Source organism: Catharus ustulatus, chromosome 16 (genome assembly GCF_009819885.2).
Source record: "Catharus ustulatus isolate bCatUst1 chromosome 16, bCatUst1.pri.v2, whole genome shotgun sequence".
In the NCBI taxonomy this organism is placed as follows: Eukaryota; Metazoa; Chordata; class Aves; order Passeriformes; family Turdidae; genus Catharus; species Catharus ustulatus.
The window spans coordinates 8,547,710-8,568,156 of record NC_046236.1 but is presented as its reverse complement, the minus strand read 5'-3'; the positions used below and the strand labels follow the sequence as shown (position 1 = coordinate 8,568,156).

Here is a 20,447-nt window from a genome sequence, read left to right as displayed (position 1 = left end):
TAAAGTTTTTGTCCTGAGGCTTCCTCCAGAAATATTTGATTTTCCTGGCTATGTGGAAGTGTGACCTTGAGATACCAGCATCACCTCTAGCTGCTGTTGGGATAGAAACCACCATGTGTCTGGAGTCATCACACATCTGCATTTTGACTTGCTCATCTCTCCTTTCTCCTCTTGGCAAACATTCAGGCACTTTGTCTTTTGCACACAGATATAAGGAAGAAATCTCTAATATATGAGGGAAATTAAACTGGTTTTTCCCATGCTGGAATGCAGGAGGAGGAAGTGGATTCTCTTTTGAAATATTATCACATTGGGCACCATAACAACTCTTGGATGGATAATTAGGTAACTCACTGCTAGAAAATTGTTTCTTGTCATCTATTAGACATGTCTTTTGGAAGTATTGGACTGTCTGTATATTTCCCATATCTGGAGCTCAGAAGCAAAATCTAATCCCTGATTAAACCTGTGTAATCCTATCTTAGCCAAAGGAGAAAAAAAGGGAAAAAACCCACTGATGTCAGCACTGTGTTTTCTGGGGATTTATACCTGTTTAATTTAGATCAGAATTTGGCCTTTGTGTCTGGTGTTATAAAACACTTCATTGATTTATGCAGCAGACACCATATGGTCCATGGCAGGTGTGGGGCCAGCAGTGAGCTCCTGGCTGGGCAGGAGGCACCAGCTCCAGCTCTGGTGGACACACAAGGTGGCCCAGCACCTGGGAGGGCACAGGAGAGGAGCTCAGGGAGCTGTGCTAGCAGGGCAGACCCTGGCAGAGCCTCTTCCCAGCGGCTCTGTTTGCATTCTCAGATGTACAAACCCCTCTGGGAGGGGAAGGGGCCCCACTGCTCTCCATCCTCAGTCCCCTCTGTGACTTGCTGCTCCCCATGGCCGGTGCTGTTGGTCAGCCTGGAGCAGCTCAGAGATGCTGGAGGGGGTCCTGCAGGCCCAGTCCTGTTTTGGGGTCACTCAGGAAAGATGCTCTGGGGTTGGATTTGGCTTTTTGCAGCAGACTGACTGCTTTAACGAGGAGGAGTGAAATGCCATTAATCAGGGTGAGAGCAACAAGATGCTGATGCTCCCTGATCTGATCTGTTGCTTGCTTAGCAGGCAAAATTAAATTCATCAAGTGGCCTGACTGTAGTTAATAAATATACTGCATCTGATGTGGCAGAAACTGCCTGTCCTGGAGTTCTCTGAAATCTTTTTATAATCTTTTTCTCCTAAACCCTCCTCTCCCCAGGCTGATGATAGGTGCTTGCTCCTTTTGCCCAGTCCCTTCATTTAAGCAGCGTCCTGGCTCTCCTGCCCTCAGCCCTTCATCTTGTTTGGCTCACACTGTAGTGAAAGGAATTGTTCAAACATCTTGCAAGGCCATAATCTGGCTGTGTATCAAGTGAAGAACAGTCTGGGTGGCAGGAGCTGCTGTGGGCAGCAGAGCAGTGTCTAGAAGTGTCACAGGAGATGGATGATGATGCAGGCAGAGGCCACCTCTCCTGCACGGCTGTCCCTGCCTGTGTCTGTGTGGCTCTGCTGCTGCAGCCTCATGTGAGAGGTGTGTAAATATGCATGAAGTCATCTGTGTGCTTTGTTGGATCTGGGATTCACAGTGCAGAGATTTAAGATGCAAGTTTTAAAAACGGGGAACTGGAAGTGGGAAAAGCCAGCCATAGATAATCCTTTTCAGTATCCTCTGGGCTGCTGTGATAGATGCATCCAGCCCATGATTCCAGTTTCTCCTGATGAGGTAATTTCATGAGGTGTCATCCCCGCCCCTGAGGTCTCTGCAAGGCACACTTGTGCATTTTCACTTTCTCTGCAGCTGGGTCCCTGCTGTCTGCTGCAGGACTTTGCCCTCCCTGTCTGAGAGCAGACTGTGGTCAGGCAAACACCTGGTTTGGGGTGCAGGGAGCCCAGGCAGGGCACAGGGGCTGCCCTGGGGGTCTCCAGAGTCTGTCCCCTGGGGCAGCAGCTGGGTGCTGGCTCTGTGTGTGGCTGTGCTCTCCAGCAGCTCCAGTTCCCTCTGGGGCTGGGCAGGTGCAGCTCCTGCAGGGACTGGGCACACAGGGCAAGGCTGGAAGGAGTTTGACGTGCCCATCAGACCCTGTGGAGATTGAACTGATAAATAGGAAGCCTTGGCATCTTCTCCCGTGCTTTCTCTCCTCCCTACTAAATATGCCAGGCCATGCTGGAGGAGCAAGGGGCAGGATTTGGGCCATGCCTGTGACCTTCTCAGTGTGCATCATTAGCACAGCTGCTGCTGCTCCTCGTAGCACCTCTCTGTGCTAAACAACCTTTCAATATTGATGTCAAGCAGTTCAGAAGCAGTTTTCAGTCCCACTTAACCTGGCAGCTCAGCCCCACTGGCTGAGGCAGTGCTGGGCACAGAAAGGGCTGGCTACTGGGCTCTGGCTCCTGCCTCCCTGAATGGGCAGGTCTGTGAAGGGGGCACTTTCTGAGACCTCACCAAGTGCTGAGGCTGAAGGGGAAGTGCAGGAAGTGTTGATGGGTCAGTGCCAACAGGGTTGTGGCTCTGCCAAAGAGACCACACAGTCCCCTGGGATCTGTGTCCTCAGGGGGACTCTGACCCTCAGTTGCTGTGTACATCCTTGGGCATGTTTTTGCTCGTTTTGCTTTTCTCTGAGTTAAACGGTTTTGCTGGCATTGTAGGTGACTGAAGCAGAGTTAATTGTGTGCAGAGATTCCCCTGCTGCTCCTCCCAGAGAGGCAGCAGCAGAGGTGCTGTGTGGCTGTACTGGGCAGTGCAGCACTGAGTAAGTGCTGAGTAAGTGCTGAGTAAGTGCTCAGCACACCTGGCACAGGGCATGCAGGAGATGCAGATGGTTCATGGCCCCAGCTGCAGCGTTCAAGCTTGTCCCCATCCTGTAAATGACACCTTGAAGTTAGCTTCAGGAAGGTTTCTTAGTGCTCCTCCCTGGTCGTTCCAAGGATGCTAATATGTCCAATCAAAGGATGAATCAGTTTCTGAAATGCCAGCTTAAATTTTACTATTGCAGTAACTCACAGATGGCAAAGATCTGCAGTTGTGCTCTGCACAAGCACTCAGTTTGCAAGTCTCAGTGCAGAGGCAAAGGAGAGGGAAAGGTGAAAGGTTTTGGCTGGATCTGGTGCCAGGCTGATGCCACCCAGGCAGCCTCATGGCTTAATTACACAGTGCCATGGCAAACAGCTGACTGGGAAAAAGTGATTCCTTGTGACTGAGGGTGGTAGGAGACAAGGGAAAGCTCAGGCTGGAGCTGTCCCCGAGCCAGATGTTGGAGCTCCAAGGGAATCCCACTGAATCCCCTGGAAGTCACTGCTCTGCTGGGCAGAGCTCTTGGTGGGCAGTGCCTGGCATGGCTGTGCCCTCAGCCTTGCAGGAGCAGGCAGCCAGGCTGGGGCTCAGCCTCCCCTCCTGTGCAGGACCCCAAATAAACATTTCATGTGGCACCCAGGCCCCCATCAGTTGGACAGGGATCATTTAGCAGCGCTGCATCAATCAGTACATAACATGAAAATGTTTTATTTACATCGTGTACCTTGTCCTCAAGAATTCAACCCTTTTAATGGACAAAAGTAAACACGATTTTCTTCTGTATTTCTGCATTTCTATTATAAAGAATGTCTTTTTAAGAAGCCTTTCTATTTCCAAATGTGTCCTTCTGAAGAGCAGCTGCAGAAGGAATTGGTTTGACCTCTGCTTCTTTAATTGCTTTTTGTTCTGTTGGCCTAGAAATGGATGTTGCTATTGTATAAATTACTATGACAGTGGAAAAAGCTCATGAGATCAGGTGTGTCGTTTCTGTCAGGAAAATATGCTTCTTACATGGAAAGCAGCATCTACCAGTTCATAACCAGAGTCTGGGTCAGTCTGAAAATCCCAAATGTTAATTACTTAATTTTCTGCTGTTGAGCAGCTCCATGCTGTCACTGTCCTTGTGGCCAAAGGCAGATTGAATCTGGAATTTACTGTGAGCTCCTTTCAGACCCTGTCAGGGGATGTTCAGACATCAGGGAGCACAGCTCAGTCCACTCATACACTCAGCTGGACTCAGTGTGGCAGAGTTCTCAGCTGCTGCCCGTGGAGTTTCTCCACCTTCACCTGTTGTGGAACAAGCTGGAAGGAAAGAGAAAGAGCTTTTAACCCCCCACAAGGCTGAAGGTGTGAGTTTGTGTGGGATTGGCTCCAGTGCAGGTGGGAATGCTGTGGTGTGTGTGCCACTGTGGGCAGAAGCAGAGGGCTCTGAGCAGCTTCCCTGCTCCCAGGGCTCCCCACAGACACTGCAGCACCAGCAGGGCACCTGGCAGCCAGGGCAGGGCCAGCCCTGCAGCTCACCTGGGTCCTGAGCAGCTGTGGCTGTGCTGAGCACTGCAGCGCTGCTGTGCCTGGGTGCTGCAGGGCTGAGTCTGCATCCAGCTGTGCTGCTGCAGGGCTCTGAGTCTGCATCCAGCTGTGCTGCTGCTGCTGCAGGGCTGTGGAACAGGCTCAGGGTCAGAGCTGAGTGCAAACAGCAAGGGCTGGTGCTTGCTGGTGCCCAAGGAAATGGTTCCTCCCCTGTCCAAGTGATTGCTGCAGCCAAGGGGGGCTGGGGAGCTGCTCCCCGTCCCTGGCTCAGGATGGGAACACCAGTCTCTGCTTCCTGCTGCTCACTTGGGCTCCTCCCATTCTCCTTTCCAAGCTGTTCTTGGAAGTACTGGAGGCAGCAACAGGGAAAATGGTACTCCTGAATGTGAGCAAAGGAAAGGCTTTATTTTCTCAATTTTCTCTTTATTTTCTCAGCCCCTTTTGGGGTGAGGTCTGTTCCACAGCTTGGTGAACTCCATCAGCAGATTGCTCAGTAAATCCTGGCCATTTAGCAGGAATACAGCAGTTAGCCTCCCAGAAAGGCATGTCCTTGAGTTTAAGAGGCTTCTGAACTGACAGGTAAAGCTAAATTTTTGGCACACAAAGACCTCTCATCTTTTGAGAAAGCTGCTGTGGTGAAGCTGAGAGTTTGTAAACCTGAGGTCAGTCTAGTGTTACCTCTTATGGTCTATGTGAGAATAAGCATTTGGCCTCAGCAATAATTCTCTGTGCTATCTGCAGTAGTTAATGATAGAAGCAACAATGCTTGTATAATTAGCCCATTAATACCCCAAAGGACTCAGCATGCTAATTACCTGACACAATGAGATTAGCAAGTTGCATTACAAGAATTCAAAATACTTGGATGAGGAGTAGAATAACAGGTGCCCCTAGTTAGCACACCTGCTTGTTTTACAGTCCTGGCATGGAGTATTTTTGAAGAATTGGTATGCCTGGGGTACTTCTCCACTGTTAATTTATCCTGTGATTAATTGATGGCCTGTAAGGCTTCTTGGTTTAAATTACTTGGTACTGTCTCCCAGGATTAAACTTCATCTTCCTTCATTTTACCAAACAAAAAACCCCAACCAAACCACAATACCCCAAATGAACACAAACAAAATAAAAAACAAACAAAACAAAACCCCCAAAATTCAAAACTAAACAAAACAAAATTAAAAAAAAATAAAAAAACAAACACAAAACAACCCCTCCCCACCCAAAAAAAAAATCCTATTGAAAATTTTGGTTTGGGGGTAATTTGGTAATTTTATGTGGTTTTATCACAATATTTGCTTTCTGTAGGCTAATAAATCATAGCAAAACATTTAGTTTAGTCCTGCTAGCTACACCTGTGATCCATTGCCTTGCAGGAGAACTCATTAATAACCCTGACAAGCTGTGTATTAGTTGGAGATGGATGGCTTAGAATTCCTGACTGTGTCCTCAGAAGGTGGCCTTTCCAAAAAACACCAGCCTGGCCTCTTGACAGGGGCACTTGCTTGGCAGCACGTCCTGATGGCATCAGCCCTGGATAACTGATGGTGACAGGCAGGAGAGATGCAGTCTTCCTGCTGGGGTGGTGAACCCCAGATCATTTCTAAATGTCGATGGAAGACAGACTTACAGGGCTCTGAGTTGCAGGGTACATTTTTTAGAGCAATTATCTGAACAAATTGGTTGGGCATTTGAAGGTTTGCTGTCACCTAAAATATCCACAGGTAATTTGGTGAGCAGAAGCATTTCTGCCCATAAACTCTGTGTGTCAGAGCTGTCAGAAGAGATAAAATGAGATGTTACCTGGCACTGCTTGATTTCAGGACTGCTCTGGCAGGTGGTGCCTGAGTCACCCAGAGCAAGATCCCAGACTGGTCCAGAGGTGAGGAACCAGGCTTTGCAGAGTGTGGAGATGGCAGAAGGGCAGGTTGAAGTACTGCTGATCACTTGGGGGTGTGCTGTAACAGGAAATGCACAAAGTGTGTGGTTAGAAGCGAGGTTGAGTGCATTGTGCTTGGTGTCCTGCCCCCTGTGAGGGTGTGCACACACCGGGGTGATGCCATGGGGGTTCCCAGGTGCTGTTTTGCTGCCAGTGGTGGTTTCCAGCAGCCCTGCAGAGCTGGTGCTGCTGGCAGGGGCTCCATGCCAGGCTGAACATGCTCTGGCTGCACCAGCCCAGCTGGATTTGGAGCTCCTGTAGACATTTGTCCTTATAAACCCCTCTCTTTCCTGAGGAGATTTTTTAATCACTAATATTCCAGGCAGTGCCTGTGGAAATCCTGGCTTCAGCTTGCAAAGACTGCTTCAACTTTCTAATGAGTTGAGACAGGGCTTCAGTTTGCAACGCAGAGAGTGTTTTTGCTCCTGTCTGGTGGGGGTGCTCAGCCTTTCCCAGATCAGCCCATCATTAGGGTTTGCTGCTGTCTGTGATCTTTTGTTCCAGGAGACCGGCTGATCCAAAGCACAGGCTGTTGGGTTGATGTCTCTCCCTGAGTTGCTTTCCTGAACGTTTCACAAGTCGCTGCAGTGATAATTATGGCAAATGGTTACGGTGTAAACATCCCGGGCATGTGTAATCCCTGTCTCTGAGCAGGGAAGGCTGTTGGTTGGCACTGGAGTGCTTTGTGTGATGTGTTTTGGGAGGAGGGCAGCTTGAAATGCTGCTTCTCCATTTCCCTGGGCTCAGGCTGCTGGGCTGCTTTTGTGATTTCATGATGCTCAGGCACAGCTTTTGGCCTTCTTTACACGATGTGATTCTCCTTCAAGGCCAGGCTGGACGGGACTTTGAGCAGCCTGCTCCAATGAAAGGTGTCCCTGCCCCCGGCAGAGGGCTGGAATAGGATGATCTTTGAGGTTCAATTCAACTGAAATAATTTTATGAATCTACTTTAGCTATTCATGGTAAATACCGTGGTAACTGTGGATTTGTGTCTTGTTTGTCTGAATTGTATTTCAGTCTGCAGTACAGCTAATTTTATTCCTTCCCAGCTCCTTTTTCTCCAACATTTCTCAGACACTGAGTTACACACCACAAACGCCGGCATCTGGCACGGGGACATTTGCAGGACATCGGCTTTCCTGGGGCAGGGCTCTGGGCGGCCGAGCGCTGTTTTTGTCCTGACCAGTGTGTGTTTCCGCTCCCCGCAGTGTACGGGCACAACGTGAAGAGCAGCAACGACTTCATCGGGCGCATCGTGCTGGGGCAGTACTCGACGGGCGCGCCCGAGTCGCACCACTGGCGGCGCATGCTGGGCGCGCACCGCACGGCCGTGGAGCAGTGGCACAGCCTGCGCTCCCGCCAGGAGTGCGACCGCGTGTCCCCCGCCTCCCTCGAGGTGACATGAGCCGCGCCGGGCCGCGGCCGGGCCGGGCGGGCGGACGAGATGAAAACGAGCCGACGAGTGAAACACCCCACCTGACACCCCACAGCGCTGCGTTGGAGCGGCTGCCAGCGCCCTGCTGGCCCTGCTGGCCCCAGTGTCCGTGTCCCCCCGGGTCCAGCTGTCCCCGGGGCCGCACCGCTGGCTGCCTGCCCCCGTGTGCATCCCGCGGGAGGAGCGCGGGGCCGGCTGTGCACGGACCTGCCCTGGGAAGCACGAGAGGGTGGAGGAGCTGGGAGCTGCCTCTGCTGTCCTTCCGCTCCAAATCCATGGCTCATCCTCTCGGAGATATAAGTACCCGTGTGCTCTCGTTGGTGAACGTGGTAATTAGGCTAGAATACTTTTTTAAACGGTAGAACCTGTGGTGAAATCGATGCTGACTGCAGTTTTGTCCTTGTACTAGTTTTAACAGAGTTAAGCTGCTGTTAGTGTGTGTGTTTGTGTGCTGGGGCACACGTGTGGCCCCACGTCAGACGGACCCCGTGTCCATCAGTGGTGACCTGCCAGTGTCCATAGCAGTCTGTGTGCGTAGTGGATTCCGTGCTGATATAGCAAAATAAACATTTCCAATAGCATTTGTCCTGGGAAAACCAGCTCGCATCCTTTCAAATGTGCTGTGCAAAAAAAAAGAAAAAAAAAAACCTGCTCCAGGGATTTTGGCGGTTAAGACCCAGAAAACACAATTTTAATTCTCTCACAGACTGCAGTGGCTCTTTCTGTGTTGTGTGTGTTTACCCAGGTAGCTCTTCAGGTCACCAAGTGAACTTAGCTACGGTCAAGCTGTCCTGTCAGTTGCTTCTGTACATTTTATTTTTCCACAGTGTATTGTCTGGTATGATGCAGATTGTATATTTATTGAAAATAAAATTCTATTTAATTGTGCCACATAGATTGGGGTGATGCTCGTTGAATTCACTTTAGTGTTGAGCTCCTTCAGTTACATTTATGGCAGAAGGAAATCCAAAATGTTGGCATTACCCTGTTGTTACTCACTGCAGATAAATTGGGAGAAGTTTGAGAGAAACTGGGCAGCTGCTGCTGGAGGTCAGGCTGGAGAGTGAGCTGGATGCCTTGCTCTGGCCATGGTGGCTCCCAGCCAGACCCCACATAACACCCTGGGGCTTGCAGAGAGATGGCACGTGGCAGGATGGGCAGCACTCATCTCCCTCTTCTCTTCATTAAATGAAGCCCAGAATGAAACCCCAGTACCTCCTGTACTTCTAATATTTTGATTGTTAAAAAGGAAAAAACAACACATATGCCTATTTCACCTCTGTTTGTTATTTAGCTGCTACAGTTAGGCACAGGTGAGTCTTAAAAAGCAAAACAAAACAAAACCACACTAAAACAATCCAAACCAAAAAAGCTCATTGCTTGCTTTGGCAGGTGTCAGTGTGTGGGTCAATAATCCCTGCTGCTGTCCAGGTTTTCCTGCTGCAGGGCAGGTCTGTGTTGTGACTCTGATATCAGCATCCCTTCAGCACTTTGCCCGTGGCACCTGGCTCCCTGGTGCTCTCCAGCTCAGCTGCTCTGTGTTAGCAGCACACAGCAGTGGGGCAGTGGTGCCTGCAGGGCTGTCCAGGGCCATCCTCTTTCTGACCCCACTCTGGATGCTGGGCATCAATTTTAACCTGCCTCTCTGCAACATGAAATTTCTTCTCTGTCCTGCAGTGAAGTTGATGGCAAATCTCTGTTCTCTGGCTTCCTCCTGGTTTGTCTCATCAAAAAATCACAGTGGAGAGGGACCTCATGAAGGCTCAGGCCAGGGGCCGTGGTTGACATGAATGTTCTTCCATGTGGGCTGCAGAAAGAACTCAGGAGACTTCTTTCTCAGGAGAGCAGACACGTGAGGATGAAATGTGAACAGAGGATAATCTGGCCTGAGCCTGTCCTTGAAGTCATGAGGTATCTGTCCCACAGTGAGAAACAGTCATGTACAGAGGATGCCAAAATTGGTGAGGGTGCCCAGAGGGAAGGTCAGTAAGAGCAGAGCAGAGCAGAAGCACACTGGGGAGCTCCTGGCCTGCAGAGCACACAGAACAGTGTGGGAGGGAGAGGAGCAGGAGGGATGGATTGCAGCCACGCTCCTGGGTCTGCAGCCAGCAGGTGAAGTGCATCTCATGTTTGGTGAAGTTGGAAGGTAACCCAGAGTGCAGCTGCAGCTCCAGCTGGCACTGCGTGCACGACGTGCTTGTGCTGTCCCAGTGCTGGCAGCAAAGCTGGTGCCAGCTGCTGTGCCAGGCTCAGGGCTGGGGCTGGCACCACGGGGGGCTTGGTGCTGCTGCCATGGGTCTGGTTGGTAGAAACCAGCATAAAAATTATTCAGGATCTCTGCTCCCTCTTTAAATGTGAATATTTGTGCTCTGGGAGTAGACTGATATGCTCAAAGATTTCTGTTGCATAGTTTGTTAAAAGTTGTTTATAACACTGGCTTTATCTGAGGATAGCACACAGGAAAGAAGGGAAGAGGCATGTCTTGACTTCTAATAATCCAAATTCCTTCATTTTCAGTGCTCTGCTGTAACAGCAGACTTTTCCTTGGGAGGTGTTCTTAAAAGGCTTTATTTAATATGAAGAAAACTTAATACAAAAAAAGTTGATTGAATGAGTTACTGTCTCTAGTATAAGTCTGGATGCTTTACTGTACTGAAGCTTGGTGTCACCCTAAATTGTTTATACTTGAATCTCTAAAAATGGGTCCAAAATGCTGAAAATTTTAATCTGAGAATAAAAAGGGAACAGCATTGAGAGTGTTCCTAAGCAGTTCCTTCAGTGCTGATTTAAGGCATAAATTGGTAATTGAACAGGACCACAAAATGCTATAGTATTTGTGCCTGTACTATTTCCCTTATGAGTGCAACAGTTAGAAAAGAATTTTATATAGTGTTTTTAAAAATCTGAAGTTTATGTCTAACAAAATGTTGACCACAGGAAGGAGACACGCTGGATTATATTGGTACAGACTGCTGTATCATATCAAGTTTTTTGCTGTTACTCAGACCTGGCAGATGAGTGAATTCCTGAAGTAGCCCTGGAGCCCCGGGCACAGCTGGGGGTTCCTCCTTCCAGGCTGTTTAAGTGTTTAAGTGTGTCAGCCCATTGCCTTGCTCTGGGAAAAAATCCCAAATCAAACACAGAAAAAAACCAACAAACCCCACCCTCCCGAAACTAAACCAAAACGAAAAAAAAGCAGGGCACGATGGGGCACGGACGTGTTCAACCCCACTGCCCTGGGAGCCTTTCCCCCGCCTCCCTCCCCGGTGCCACCACCCCTGCCCGCTCCTGCCGGCAGCGGGGACCCGTCTGTCACCCCGAGGGGACGGGCTGCTCCCGCTCGGGCTGCCCGAGCCTCCTGCGCTCCTCCGCGGGGCTCTGCGGGATGGGGACACTGCGGGATGGGGACAGTGCGGGATGGGGACAGTGCGGGATGGGGACAGTGCGGGATGGGGACACTGCGGGATGGGGACAGTGCGGGATGGGGACACTGCGGGATGGGGACAGTGCGGGATGGGGGCTCTGCGGGATGGGGACAGTGCGGGGTGGGGGCTCTGCGGGATGGGGGCACTGAGCTTCGCCTCGGGATGCACCTGGGAGGGCGAGGAGGGATGAGGATGTCCTTGCTGTCCTGCGGCCCCGGCGGGTGACAGCAGCGCTGTGGGAGCAGCGTGCGGCCGAGCCGGGCTGGGGGCATCGCAGGACCCCGGTCCCAGTGCCGGTCCGGTGCCGGTCCCGGTGCCGGTCCCAGTGCCCAGTGCCGGTCCGGTCCAGTGCCGGTCCGGTCCGGTGCCGGCCGGGACGCGCTGAGCGGGGCGGGCTCAGCCGGGGCGGGCCGGGGGCAGCCGCGGGTCCCTGCGGGGATGCGCTGAGCGGGGCCGGGCTGCGGAGGAGCCAGCGCTCGGGGGAGGGGGCAGCGCGGCCCCGATATCCGCCCCTGTATCCGCCCCGCCCGCCGGCCGCCCCAAAACCCGCGGGGCCCAGCCCGAGCGCGACCCCCGCCGCCGGAGGGACGCGCACGCCGGCAGCACCTCCCCGGGACCCTGAGCCCTGCGGGACCCCCACACCAGGCGGGACCCCCGAGCCCTGCGGGACCCCCACACCAGACGGGACCCCCGAGCCCAGCGGGACCCCCGAGCCCTGCGGGACCCCCGAGCCCGGCGGGACCCCGCGGAGCGGTGCCCGGCGCTCCGGCCATGGGCAGCGGGCGGGCGCTGTATGTGCTGCTGGCCGCTGCCCTCCTCGCTGCTGTCCTGCTGGCCGCCCAGGCCTTCCCCCAGACCAACATCAAGATCAGCCAAGGTGAGTGCTCGGCGATCTGATGGGCGGTGGTGGTGGCAGGGAAGGAGCGTGTGTGCCTCCCAGCTTTGTTCGTCACCGCAGGGACGTGCCAAGGACAGACCGGTCCTTGCTTCGGGATAGCAGAGGTCCCTGTGCTGGCTTTGTTTCTGTGTCAGGTCAGCTCTTTGCCCTTTGCCAACACGCGCTGCTGTGGGCAGCAATCACTGCCCGAGGCACACACATAAAGGGTGCGGGGTTGTGCAGCCCAGCAGGACAGGCTGAGGACCATGAGGTCCCCTCGTTTATTCACACTTAGTGAATGTGAAACAAATACGGGGCTCTCCCTTATTCCCCTTCTTTGCCCTGAGCTGCTGCTGACTCCTGAATGTCACTGCGGTTTCTTCCAAACTTTTCCGCACTGTGGATGCAAGTGAGACTTTCTGCACCGAGTTTGTTTGAGCCTTGTTAGATTTATTGGGATTGTGAGTGGAAAGGGACTCCTTAAGCGCTGCTTGGTGAGATCACAAGAAAAGGGATCGATCGATACAAGCCTGGCTTTCCTGCCAGCGCCCTAATCCGTGGGAGCTTTGCCAAAACTAATTAAGGAGGAAAAAACTCTGCAAGATAACTTCTATCTGTCAGGGCCAGCTGCAAGAGCCTGGCTGCCGGTATTGGCTGTAGCCTCACAATTTCAAACATACCTGGCAGAGGATTTGAAGCTGTAAAGCCAGCTTGGTTTCATTAAAGAATTTCAAAAAAGCAAAGCGCTCGGTGTGAGAGGATGTCCCTCGCAATGTGCTTCAACTGATGTTCAATATTTTACTTGAAAACTGGTGACATGTGCCTGAAAAACACTTCAGGGTGTGTAAAACATTGCCCAGTTACGAGATTCCTGTCCATCATTGGACATACCATCCCCTACAGCTCCATACAGCCCCAGATACACTGAGGCAAGGTCCCTCCCCATATCACTGCCTTGGAAGGTGGGTGCTCAGTGTGAGGCTTTTTCATCCCTTAAGGAAAAACAAATATTGCAAGTAACATGAAGGTGGCATTGTTTGCCCATGGTGGCTGTAATGTCGGGGCTTAAGGACTTGCTTCTAAAGCCATGTTGAGGCATCCCAACATCACACAGCAGCACTGTCATAGTCCTGCCCTCCAGCCCCCTGTTTAAATGCTCATTCTGTGGGTTTGCTCAATGAAGAGGATGTGGTGGGATGGACATCTGGCTCAGCTGGCACCCCCAGCTTAGCCACAGGCAGTTTCTGCTGAAGCCATCCTGGGAGTGGGTTCTTGGGGTCCCCTGTCCCAGCCCTGTTGTCTCCCCCATCCTCTCTAACTCCCCACAGCTCCAGCAGTGCTGAGCCTGGGCAAGGCCCTGCTGCTGCCCCTCGCCGTGGCCCGAGCTGCTGAGAGGAGACTTGTGTTGCACCAGGATAATGGTGCTGAGCCCCAGCTGGGAGCATTTCCCATCCCTCACTCTCACCACCACTGCCCTCGGGTTCTGGTGGAGGAGTTCTGCCCTGGGAAGGACCCAGACTTCCCCATGGCAGGGATCTCCTCAGCTCTTCTCTGTTGACATCACTTTCAGACAAGCCTCTTGGGCGTTGATGAACACTCCAAACACAGCTGCTTGCCAGGACCTGAAGAGGTGCACTTGCCTTTTCAGGTCAGATGGCAGCATTAGCTTATGGATGTGCCAAGGGGGATGTTCCTAGCACCTCTAAGTTTTGAGGAAAGCTGTCAGCTGTTGATGAAATGGAGTTCTTTGATTCTCTGCAACAAGAAGAGCATCTGCTGCCAGCACTGACCTGAGCTGCCCTGCTGTCCAAAACCCTTCGATGGAGCTGCATCCCTCAGGAGTCTTCCTTGCCTGGGCATCTCTTGCCAAGCTTGTTCTAGCCTCAGATTTCACATCTCAAACCTGCAGGTCTCTGGAAGTGAGGCAGCATTGCTCCTTGGGATGAAGTTTTCAGGAGCAAATCTGTTTTTCACCAGCTGAGTCCAGGGGAGGCATGCAGCTGGTGATAGGTTTTTTTCCAGTAGCATTTTGAAGTGAAGAGAAACCCTTGTGACACTGGCTAGGATTTTCTCAGTTAATTATTTCTAGTTGGAAATAGGCCAGCTGGGGAAGTGAAACTTTTTTGGCAAAGCAGTGCCAGCTTCTGTATGATTTTGATAAGTGATTTTCCTGGTAGTTCTACAGTGGGGCTCAGCTAGCAAATAAATAAAAAGGCTCCAATTTGGCACTGACACAAATGCAGAGAGCACAAAACTTTATTTCTGATCCCAAATATTTGTTTTCCAGCTTTTCTGAGTTAGTAACCGCTGCTTGATCTGAATTTTATCCTCAGCCGAGTCTTGACATCTATTGACATCTATTTGGTTGCTTTGAAACATAGTCCTGCCTTAAAACTGCTGCATTGTAAATTAAAAAAAAAAAGGGAGAAAGGATTCTTGCCATCATTTTTCACCAGGAATTTGGGGATGAATTGATGGACTGACTTGGGGTCAGGGGGAGCCCCCATGCTGCAGGCATTGGCTGTGCTGATCCTGCTCTGTGTGGAGGAGCTGATGTTTTGCTGGTGTGCTTAAAGTGAGGATCGGGTTTAAAAAGCCCCCAAATGCTTCCCCTGTCACCTTCTAGATCAAAATACCACACACAGCTGCTGGCTTGGGTTGTGAGAGCCATGACTAGGCCCCCATGCTCACAACCCTACATCAGATTTCTTATGGTCTTCCTGCTACAAATATTCCAAATAAAGCAGCTCCCCTAATTGTTCCTACCTGAAAAACTGGGACCAGTAGTTCTCTTCTAAAGAGACAACCAAAGCCTCTGATCCTGACCTAACAGAAAAGATGCTAATTAAAAGCTGACCTCCCATATTTTCCTTTTTTGGTATATTTAACCTTAAATTCCTTCAGGCACCTCTGGTTCACTGAAGCTCGTCAAATTAATGCTACCTAATGGGAACCAGTATGGAATAACAAAGAAGGACTGTCTCAATTTCTGACTTGGTTTCAGCTGCTCTGAACAAACATGAGGGTGATTTTCCCTGGCAATTGGGGTGCCTCTGGGCTGGCTTTGAGCCTGGACAGTGAGTGGGATGCTCACTGCAATTAGCACCCAGGAGTGAAGGCTCCATTTGCTGGGGATGCTGCTGGGTTAAGCCCTGTGAATTTTGCCACCATGCTGCCAGAGGTGAGGATTTTGTCAAGGCACTGTAATAATAAAATCCCAATTGCTGGGGCAGCTGCTGGTGCCTTGTCTGGCACAGCCCTCTGGGCTGTCCTCAGCAGGAAGGAACAGCAGCCTGGAGTCCCTGCAAGCCAGAACCCCGTTCTTCATGGGGTACATGCCTCACCTGTGACCTGGTGCTAAAGCTGAAGCCTCACGCTAGATGTTTGACCCTTGTTCTGCTTCGGTTTTGGTGGAGACAGGGAACTCTGCCCAGCATCATGGGGGAGGAGGGCTTGGCTCCCTGGAATCACATCAGCTTTTGGTGTTTCTGGTCCTGCTCTATTGCTACAGTGAAATAATTTGCATCTCCTAGGGCTGTTTTCCTCAGTGCAATTATGGCCCAGTGTGAATCAGAGAACTGAACTCTGCATTGCCGCTGAGCTGTTTTTATCTTACCCGCTCTCCCCAAAAGCTGTTTCACTCTTCCAGCCCAGCAGGCCTTATCTTTGTTCCCCCACAGCCCATAATCAGTGCTGATCAGGGTGGGAGAGCCCCTTGAGCCCCACAGGGGTTTGTGGCTGCAGGGTGCAGAGCTGCCCCCAGTCCCAGCTCCTGAAGGGAGGCTGGGGGTCCCAGGGCAGGCTGATGGGGTGACAGCCCCACAGAGGTTGGCAGTTGACTTGGCCTTGCTCAGGAGGAAAAAAAAAGACTTTGCATTGTGGTTTGTGAGCTGGGAGCAGGGAGTGACAGCAGGGACCCTGTGGGCTGGCTGGTGGCTGTTTGTAGAACACTCAGAGATCCCATGTGGAAAGAGTTGATGAAAGATTAAATTATCACTCAGAGCTGCCAGCACTGGCACAGGGAAGGATTTGGCTCTATGAATGCTCACACAGCTGCTTTGGACTCACCTTGCCTCTCTTTTTCTCCGCACCGTTGCTTCCCTTGCCACAGCCACATCCCTTGCTGCTGCTGGCAGGGTTTTGCTCTCCCCACCCTCGGGGAAAGCCATTCCCCAGCCCCTCTGTACTGGAGGCACCACCCTGACCTCTCAGGGCTTGAGCCTGTTACCTGCTTGGATAGTCTGATGGCATCTGACATCTGCCCTCACCCCTGCACGCCCACTGCCCACTGCCCTGCTTGCCTCACCAGCAGCACTGACCCCAGCCCACGACTCCCTGGCCATGTGGGAACTGGCTCAGGGGAGCTGGCAATTCCCCCACCTTCACAAACCAGCAGCTAAGAGCAGCTGAGGGTCCCAAATGCTGCATCCTCCCCACAGGGGGGGAGCAGAGCACGGAGGAGCTCGGAGCAATGTGTTAGTGCCACTGCTGTGTTTAGACAGCGGCAGCTACAAAGGCTCCAAAAGGACATCCTGCCCCCACTGTGGCCTCTTTTGGGGCAACTTCCCCACTGTGCTGAGAAGCAGCAGGGGAGGAGGAGCAGCTCGGTGGCCTGGCTGTTATCTGCTGGTGGAGGCAGATAGGCTGGCACCGCCTCGCTGGCTATTCTGGGGCTGGCTCCAGTGCCTACGTGCACGGCTGCATCCCCAGGCACAGGGATGGGGTTTCCTTGGAGGGAGGAGGTGCAGGCTGTCCTTGCAGGAGGGCAGAGTGTGGCCATAACCCTGCAGCCCTGGCTGTCAGCTCCCATCCCAGCACAGTGGCTCCAGTGGTGCTGATAGAGGCAAGAGGAACCCTTATCTTGGTTTTCCCAGCAGCAAATGTCTGCGCCTTTATTTTAAGCATCCTCTACCTAAAATGATGTCAAGCTAGCTTGGAATGTCCCTCCTGATTTAGACAGATGCTGAAACTGAGAAACACACATCTTGTTTAAAATGTGTTTTGATTTTTGCACAGTTTCACACAGCTCCTGCAGCAGCTGGGTTTTCCCTGCATGTCTTTGGTGGTTACTTGCCTGGGTGAGGTGGGAGAGCAGGTCTGGGCACTGCTGCTTCCAGCACCTGCTCAGCCTCCTGGCCAAGCTGTCTCCCCACCAGCTGCTGGATGTCCTCTGCTCTGCCCCCAGCCATGCCTGAGCCTGTCCACGCCTACTCCTGCCCGCTCTTCTGGACAGAGTACGAAGGGCACTGCTACCGCTACTTCCCCATCAACAAAACCTGGGCTGAGGCCGACCTCTACTGTGCTGAGTTCTCCATCGGCATCAGATCGGCCAAGCTGGCCTCCATCCACAGGTGAGCTGTGCAGAAACATGGCATCCCACGCTGGCACAGCCTGGGCAGGAAGGAAACTAGGGGCAAAATCCCGTTCCCACATCACAGCCTCTGTGTCAGCTGCAGGCTCGTGTTCCAGCCTGCACGTCCCTCTGCAGCAGTGACCCAGGTCACACAAGGGCAATACAGAGAATTGATGCCTTTTCCTGGACTGGCAGGAAAAATGCCATAATATTCCCTGAATTTTCCCAAACTTTTTTGCTCTTGAAAAAGGGATAGAAGTACAACATGTTTAGACAGGCTTTTTCCCTGTTCCCTCTCCCATGGCTCTCACCAGCACCATGCTCCTCTTGCACAGACTTTGGAAAGTAACCAACAGCAGTAAGAAGCAGGGGACACATTTGCCCACGGGTCCTGTGGTGGGCTGAGTGTTTAGCAGCACACCTGACCATTTGCTGACATATCCTCTTGATTGCCCATTATTGCTCTGTCTGCCAGCTGGGAAGAAAACGTCTTTGTGTATGACCTGGTGAACAGCCGCGTGCCCGGCATCCCCACCGACATCTGGACAGGACTCAATGACCTGCGCCAGGTGGGAGCTCTGTGAGCAGTGGGAAATGGCTTTGGAAAGTTCACCTCTCTTTTCTCCTCCTGGAAAGCCACCTGATTTTCTTCTTTTCCCCTTATACCCCTTTAATCAGGAGGTGGCATAGAGTTTGTGGTGCAGCACGTAGAGAAACTTGTTATTTCACCCATTCCAGTCTGCTTTTTAAAGAGAAGTGTTACTAGAATTAATGGATTAATCAATAATTACTCATATCACATTTTATTACTGGATTAATAGAGTATTGTACTGCTGGTCCAAGAAGGGCAAATAAACTGAAAAGGTCTTCAGTGTCAAAAATCACCAGGTTCTGTTGCTCTCTTGTGATACTCTGTGACTTTTGGAAGCTGACATGTTGGAAATATATAGTCTAATATGTTAGAAAGAAAAATGGAGACCATCAGGAGAGCAGTCTCATGTCAGCAAATTTTTTGTAGATACTGGAAAAGGAACGGAAAATGAAAAGGAATGCTGAACTGGGTGGGGGTGTTAAAAATATATATAGATTTAATTTCTGGGCTCCCCCTGGTGAGAATGCTGCAAAACGTGGGGCTGTTCTTGGCAAGTTTCCAGTTGTAAAACCCAAACGTGCTGTTTGCTGAGTGATGTCTGTCCGTGTCCCTGGGCTGGGTGGCACTGGGGATGGAGTCTGCTGAGTGGGGACAGACTGTCCCCTTGTCCCTGGGCTGGGTGGCACTGGGGATGGGGATGGAGTCTGCTGAGTGGGAACAGACTGTCCCCTTGTCCCTGGGCTGGGTGGCGATGGGGATGGGGGTGGGGACTCCATGGGAGTGTACCACCCACAGCTGTGCAGTGACGCCTTTCTCCACTGGCCTCGTGTCAGGAGGGTCACTTTGAGTGGACAGATGGCTCCACCTTCGACTACCACTACTGGGACGGCAGCCAGCCTGACGATGGGATCCACTCCATCCCGGAGGAGGAGGACTGCGTGCAGATGTGGTACAGACACAGCAGCGGTGAGCGCCCAGGGCACCTTCAGTGTTATTTGCATGTCAATGCATTCAATCCACTGTGGCTCCTGCTTTTCTGAAGAGGTTGCTAGAAGGCAGAGGATTTGCATTTTAATTTCTTAGTATTATTTTCTTCTTTTTCTTTACAGTGAAAAGGTGTTTTCCCTTTCACCATGTATATACATGCATACATACTCATTTTCCCTCTGCTCCCTGCCCATCTCCCTCTCCTATAGTAGCAGCAGGACAGGAGCATCAACTCCCTTGAAGAATTAGCAAATTTAGTCAAAGGTTAAATTTTCCCATTTCCCCTCCCACACGGGAAACCTGTGGAAACACTCCTTGATTTGCCAGCTTTTCTCTCCCATGCTTGGGCCAGGACATCTTGCTGCAGTGGGACAAGACCCTGCCTGTGCAAAAGCCCCACTTCACCTCCTCACTGCTGGTGACACCAGGCAGGTGTGCTCAGGGCTCCCAGATGTGCCTGAGTGTGCTGTCCATGGGCAGCCCGTGGCTCATGCTGGGGGGACAGGACTGTTTGCAGCTGCCCCTCCACTGCCACGACCAAGCTGGGGCCCAGCCTCCCCTCTCACATCCCCCAGATGAGGAGGCTGGGAGGAAGCATGACTGTGAGTGGCACATCCAGGGAAAGCCTCCCACAATGGCAGGAGGTGCAGGTCCCAAGGGCAGTGCATGGCTCACTCATTTTGCCCTTTCTCAGCTAATGCCTTGTTTTCTTTGGAGGGTAGCACTGCGCTCCTGGAACGACAACGCCTGTGGCAGAGCCTTCCCCTTCGTCTGCAAGATCCCCTCACTGGCCCTGGACTGAGGCTGCTGCTGCCCACACCCCCCTTCATTCTGGGTCACCTCTGCAGCTGTGCCAGGGAACAGCAGTCAGGACATGGCAGGGGCTGGCAGAGCCATGGAGCTGCTTGGATCCCCAGCCAGTCCTGGCTGCAGGATCCCTCCTGGGAGTGTGGTGGGGATGAGCCTGGCACTCAGCAGTGACAGCAGCTACATTCAACTGCAAAGGAGCCCCCAGGCCCGAGTCTGGCTTAGCATTTCAGATCAACTATCACAGTGTGTTAGAGGAAACCCATGATCTTACCAATACACCAGACTTAGCACCCAAAAATAGCCGTGTGTAGGAAATGCTTTTGCCTGTTGATCTGTGAAGAGTGGAGGAAAAGTGTTATTTTCTGTTAAGTTATGCAAAATGCCTCTTGTCCATGTAATTTTTCTCTCTGCTAAAATAAACGGCAAACAGCAGGTGGAGACTGTGGTGTCTTTCTTGCACTGGAGTAGCAGCAATTCCCTGGGGACTTGGGGTTTCATGTGAAACAAGCTGTTTTTTCCCTGTATTACAGAGGTGTGTTGGGGACAAGCAGCTGCCTAGGGAAGTTTATTTCATCACCCTGACTGTTTTTGGGGTGTGTGGGGCAGCCTGTGTGCCCTGCCCTGTGCCTGCAGCAGACACAGAGTCCCCACGGAGGGTGTGAGCACATCCCTGAGCTGGCAGGT

General features: G+C 51.9%; 2 protein-coding genes across 4 annotated transcripts in view; both read left to right on the top strand.

Annotated features, from left to right (window-relative positions):
* The window catches only part of SYT17 (synaptotagmin 17), a 34,822-nt gene extending 26,208 nt beyond the window's left edge, over positions 1-8,614 (top strand). For all 3 annotated transcript variants that reach the window (XM_033074223.1, XM_033074222.2, XM_033074221.1), the window contains exon 8: positions 7,493-8,614. In XM_033074223.1, coding sequence (XP_032930114.1) covers positions 7,493-7,689 — 197 coding nt within the window. In that variant the 3' untranslated portion in view covers positions 7,690-8,614. The remainder of the gene's footprint in view (positions 1-7,492) is intronic.
* A 3,294-nt stretch (positions 8,615-11,908) lies between these two features.
* On the top strand, positions 11,909-20,201 carry CLEC19A (C-type lectin domain containing 19A). Its single transcript, XM_033074274.1, has 5 exons — positions 11,909-12,021; positions 17,207-17,372; positions 17,850-17,943; positions 18,800-18,932; positions 19,676-20,201. The coding sequence occupies exons 1-5, from the start codon at positions 11,916-11,918 to the stop codon at positions 19,753-19,755; spliced, it is 579 nt and encodes a 192-aa protein (XP_032930165.1). The 5' UTR covers positions 11,909-11,915; the 3' UTR covers positions 19,756-20,201.
* Positions 20,202-20,447: the final 246 nt, after the last annotated feature.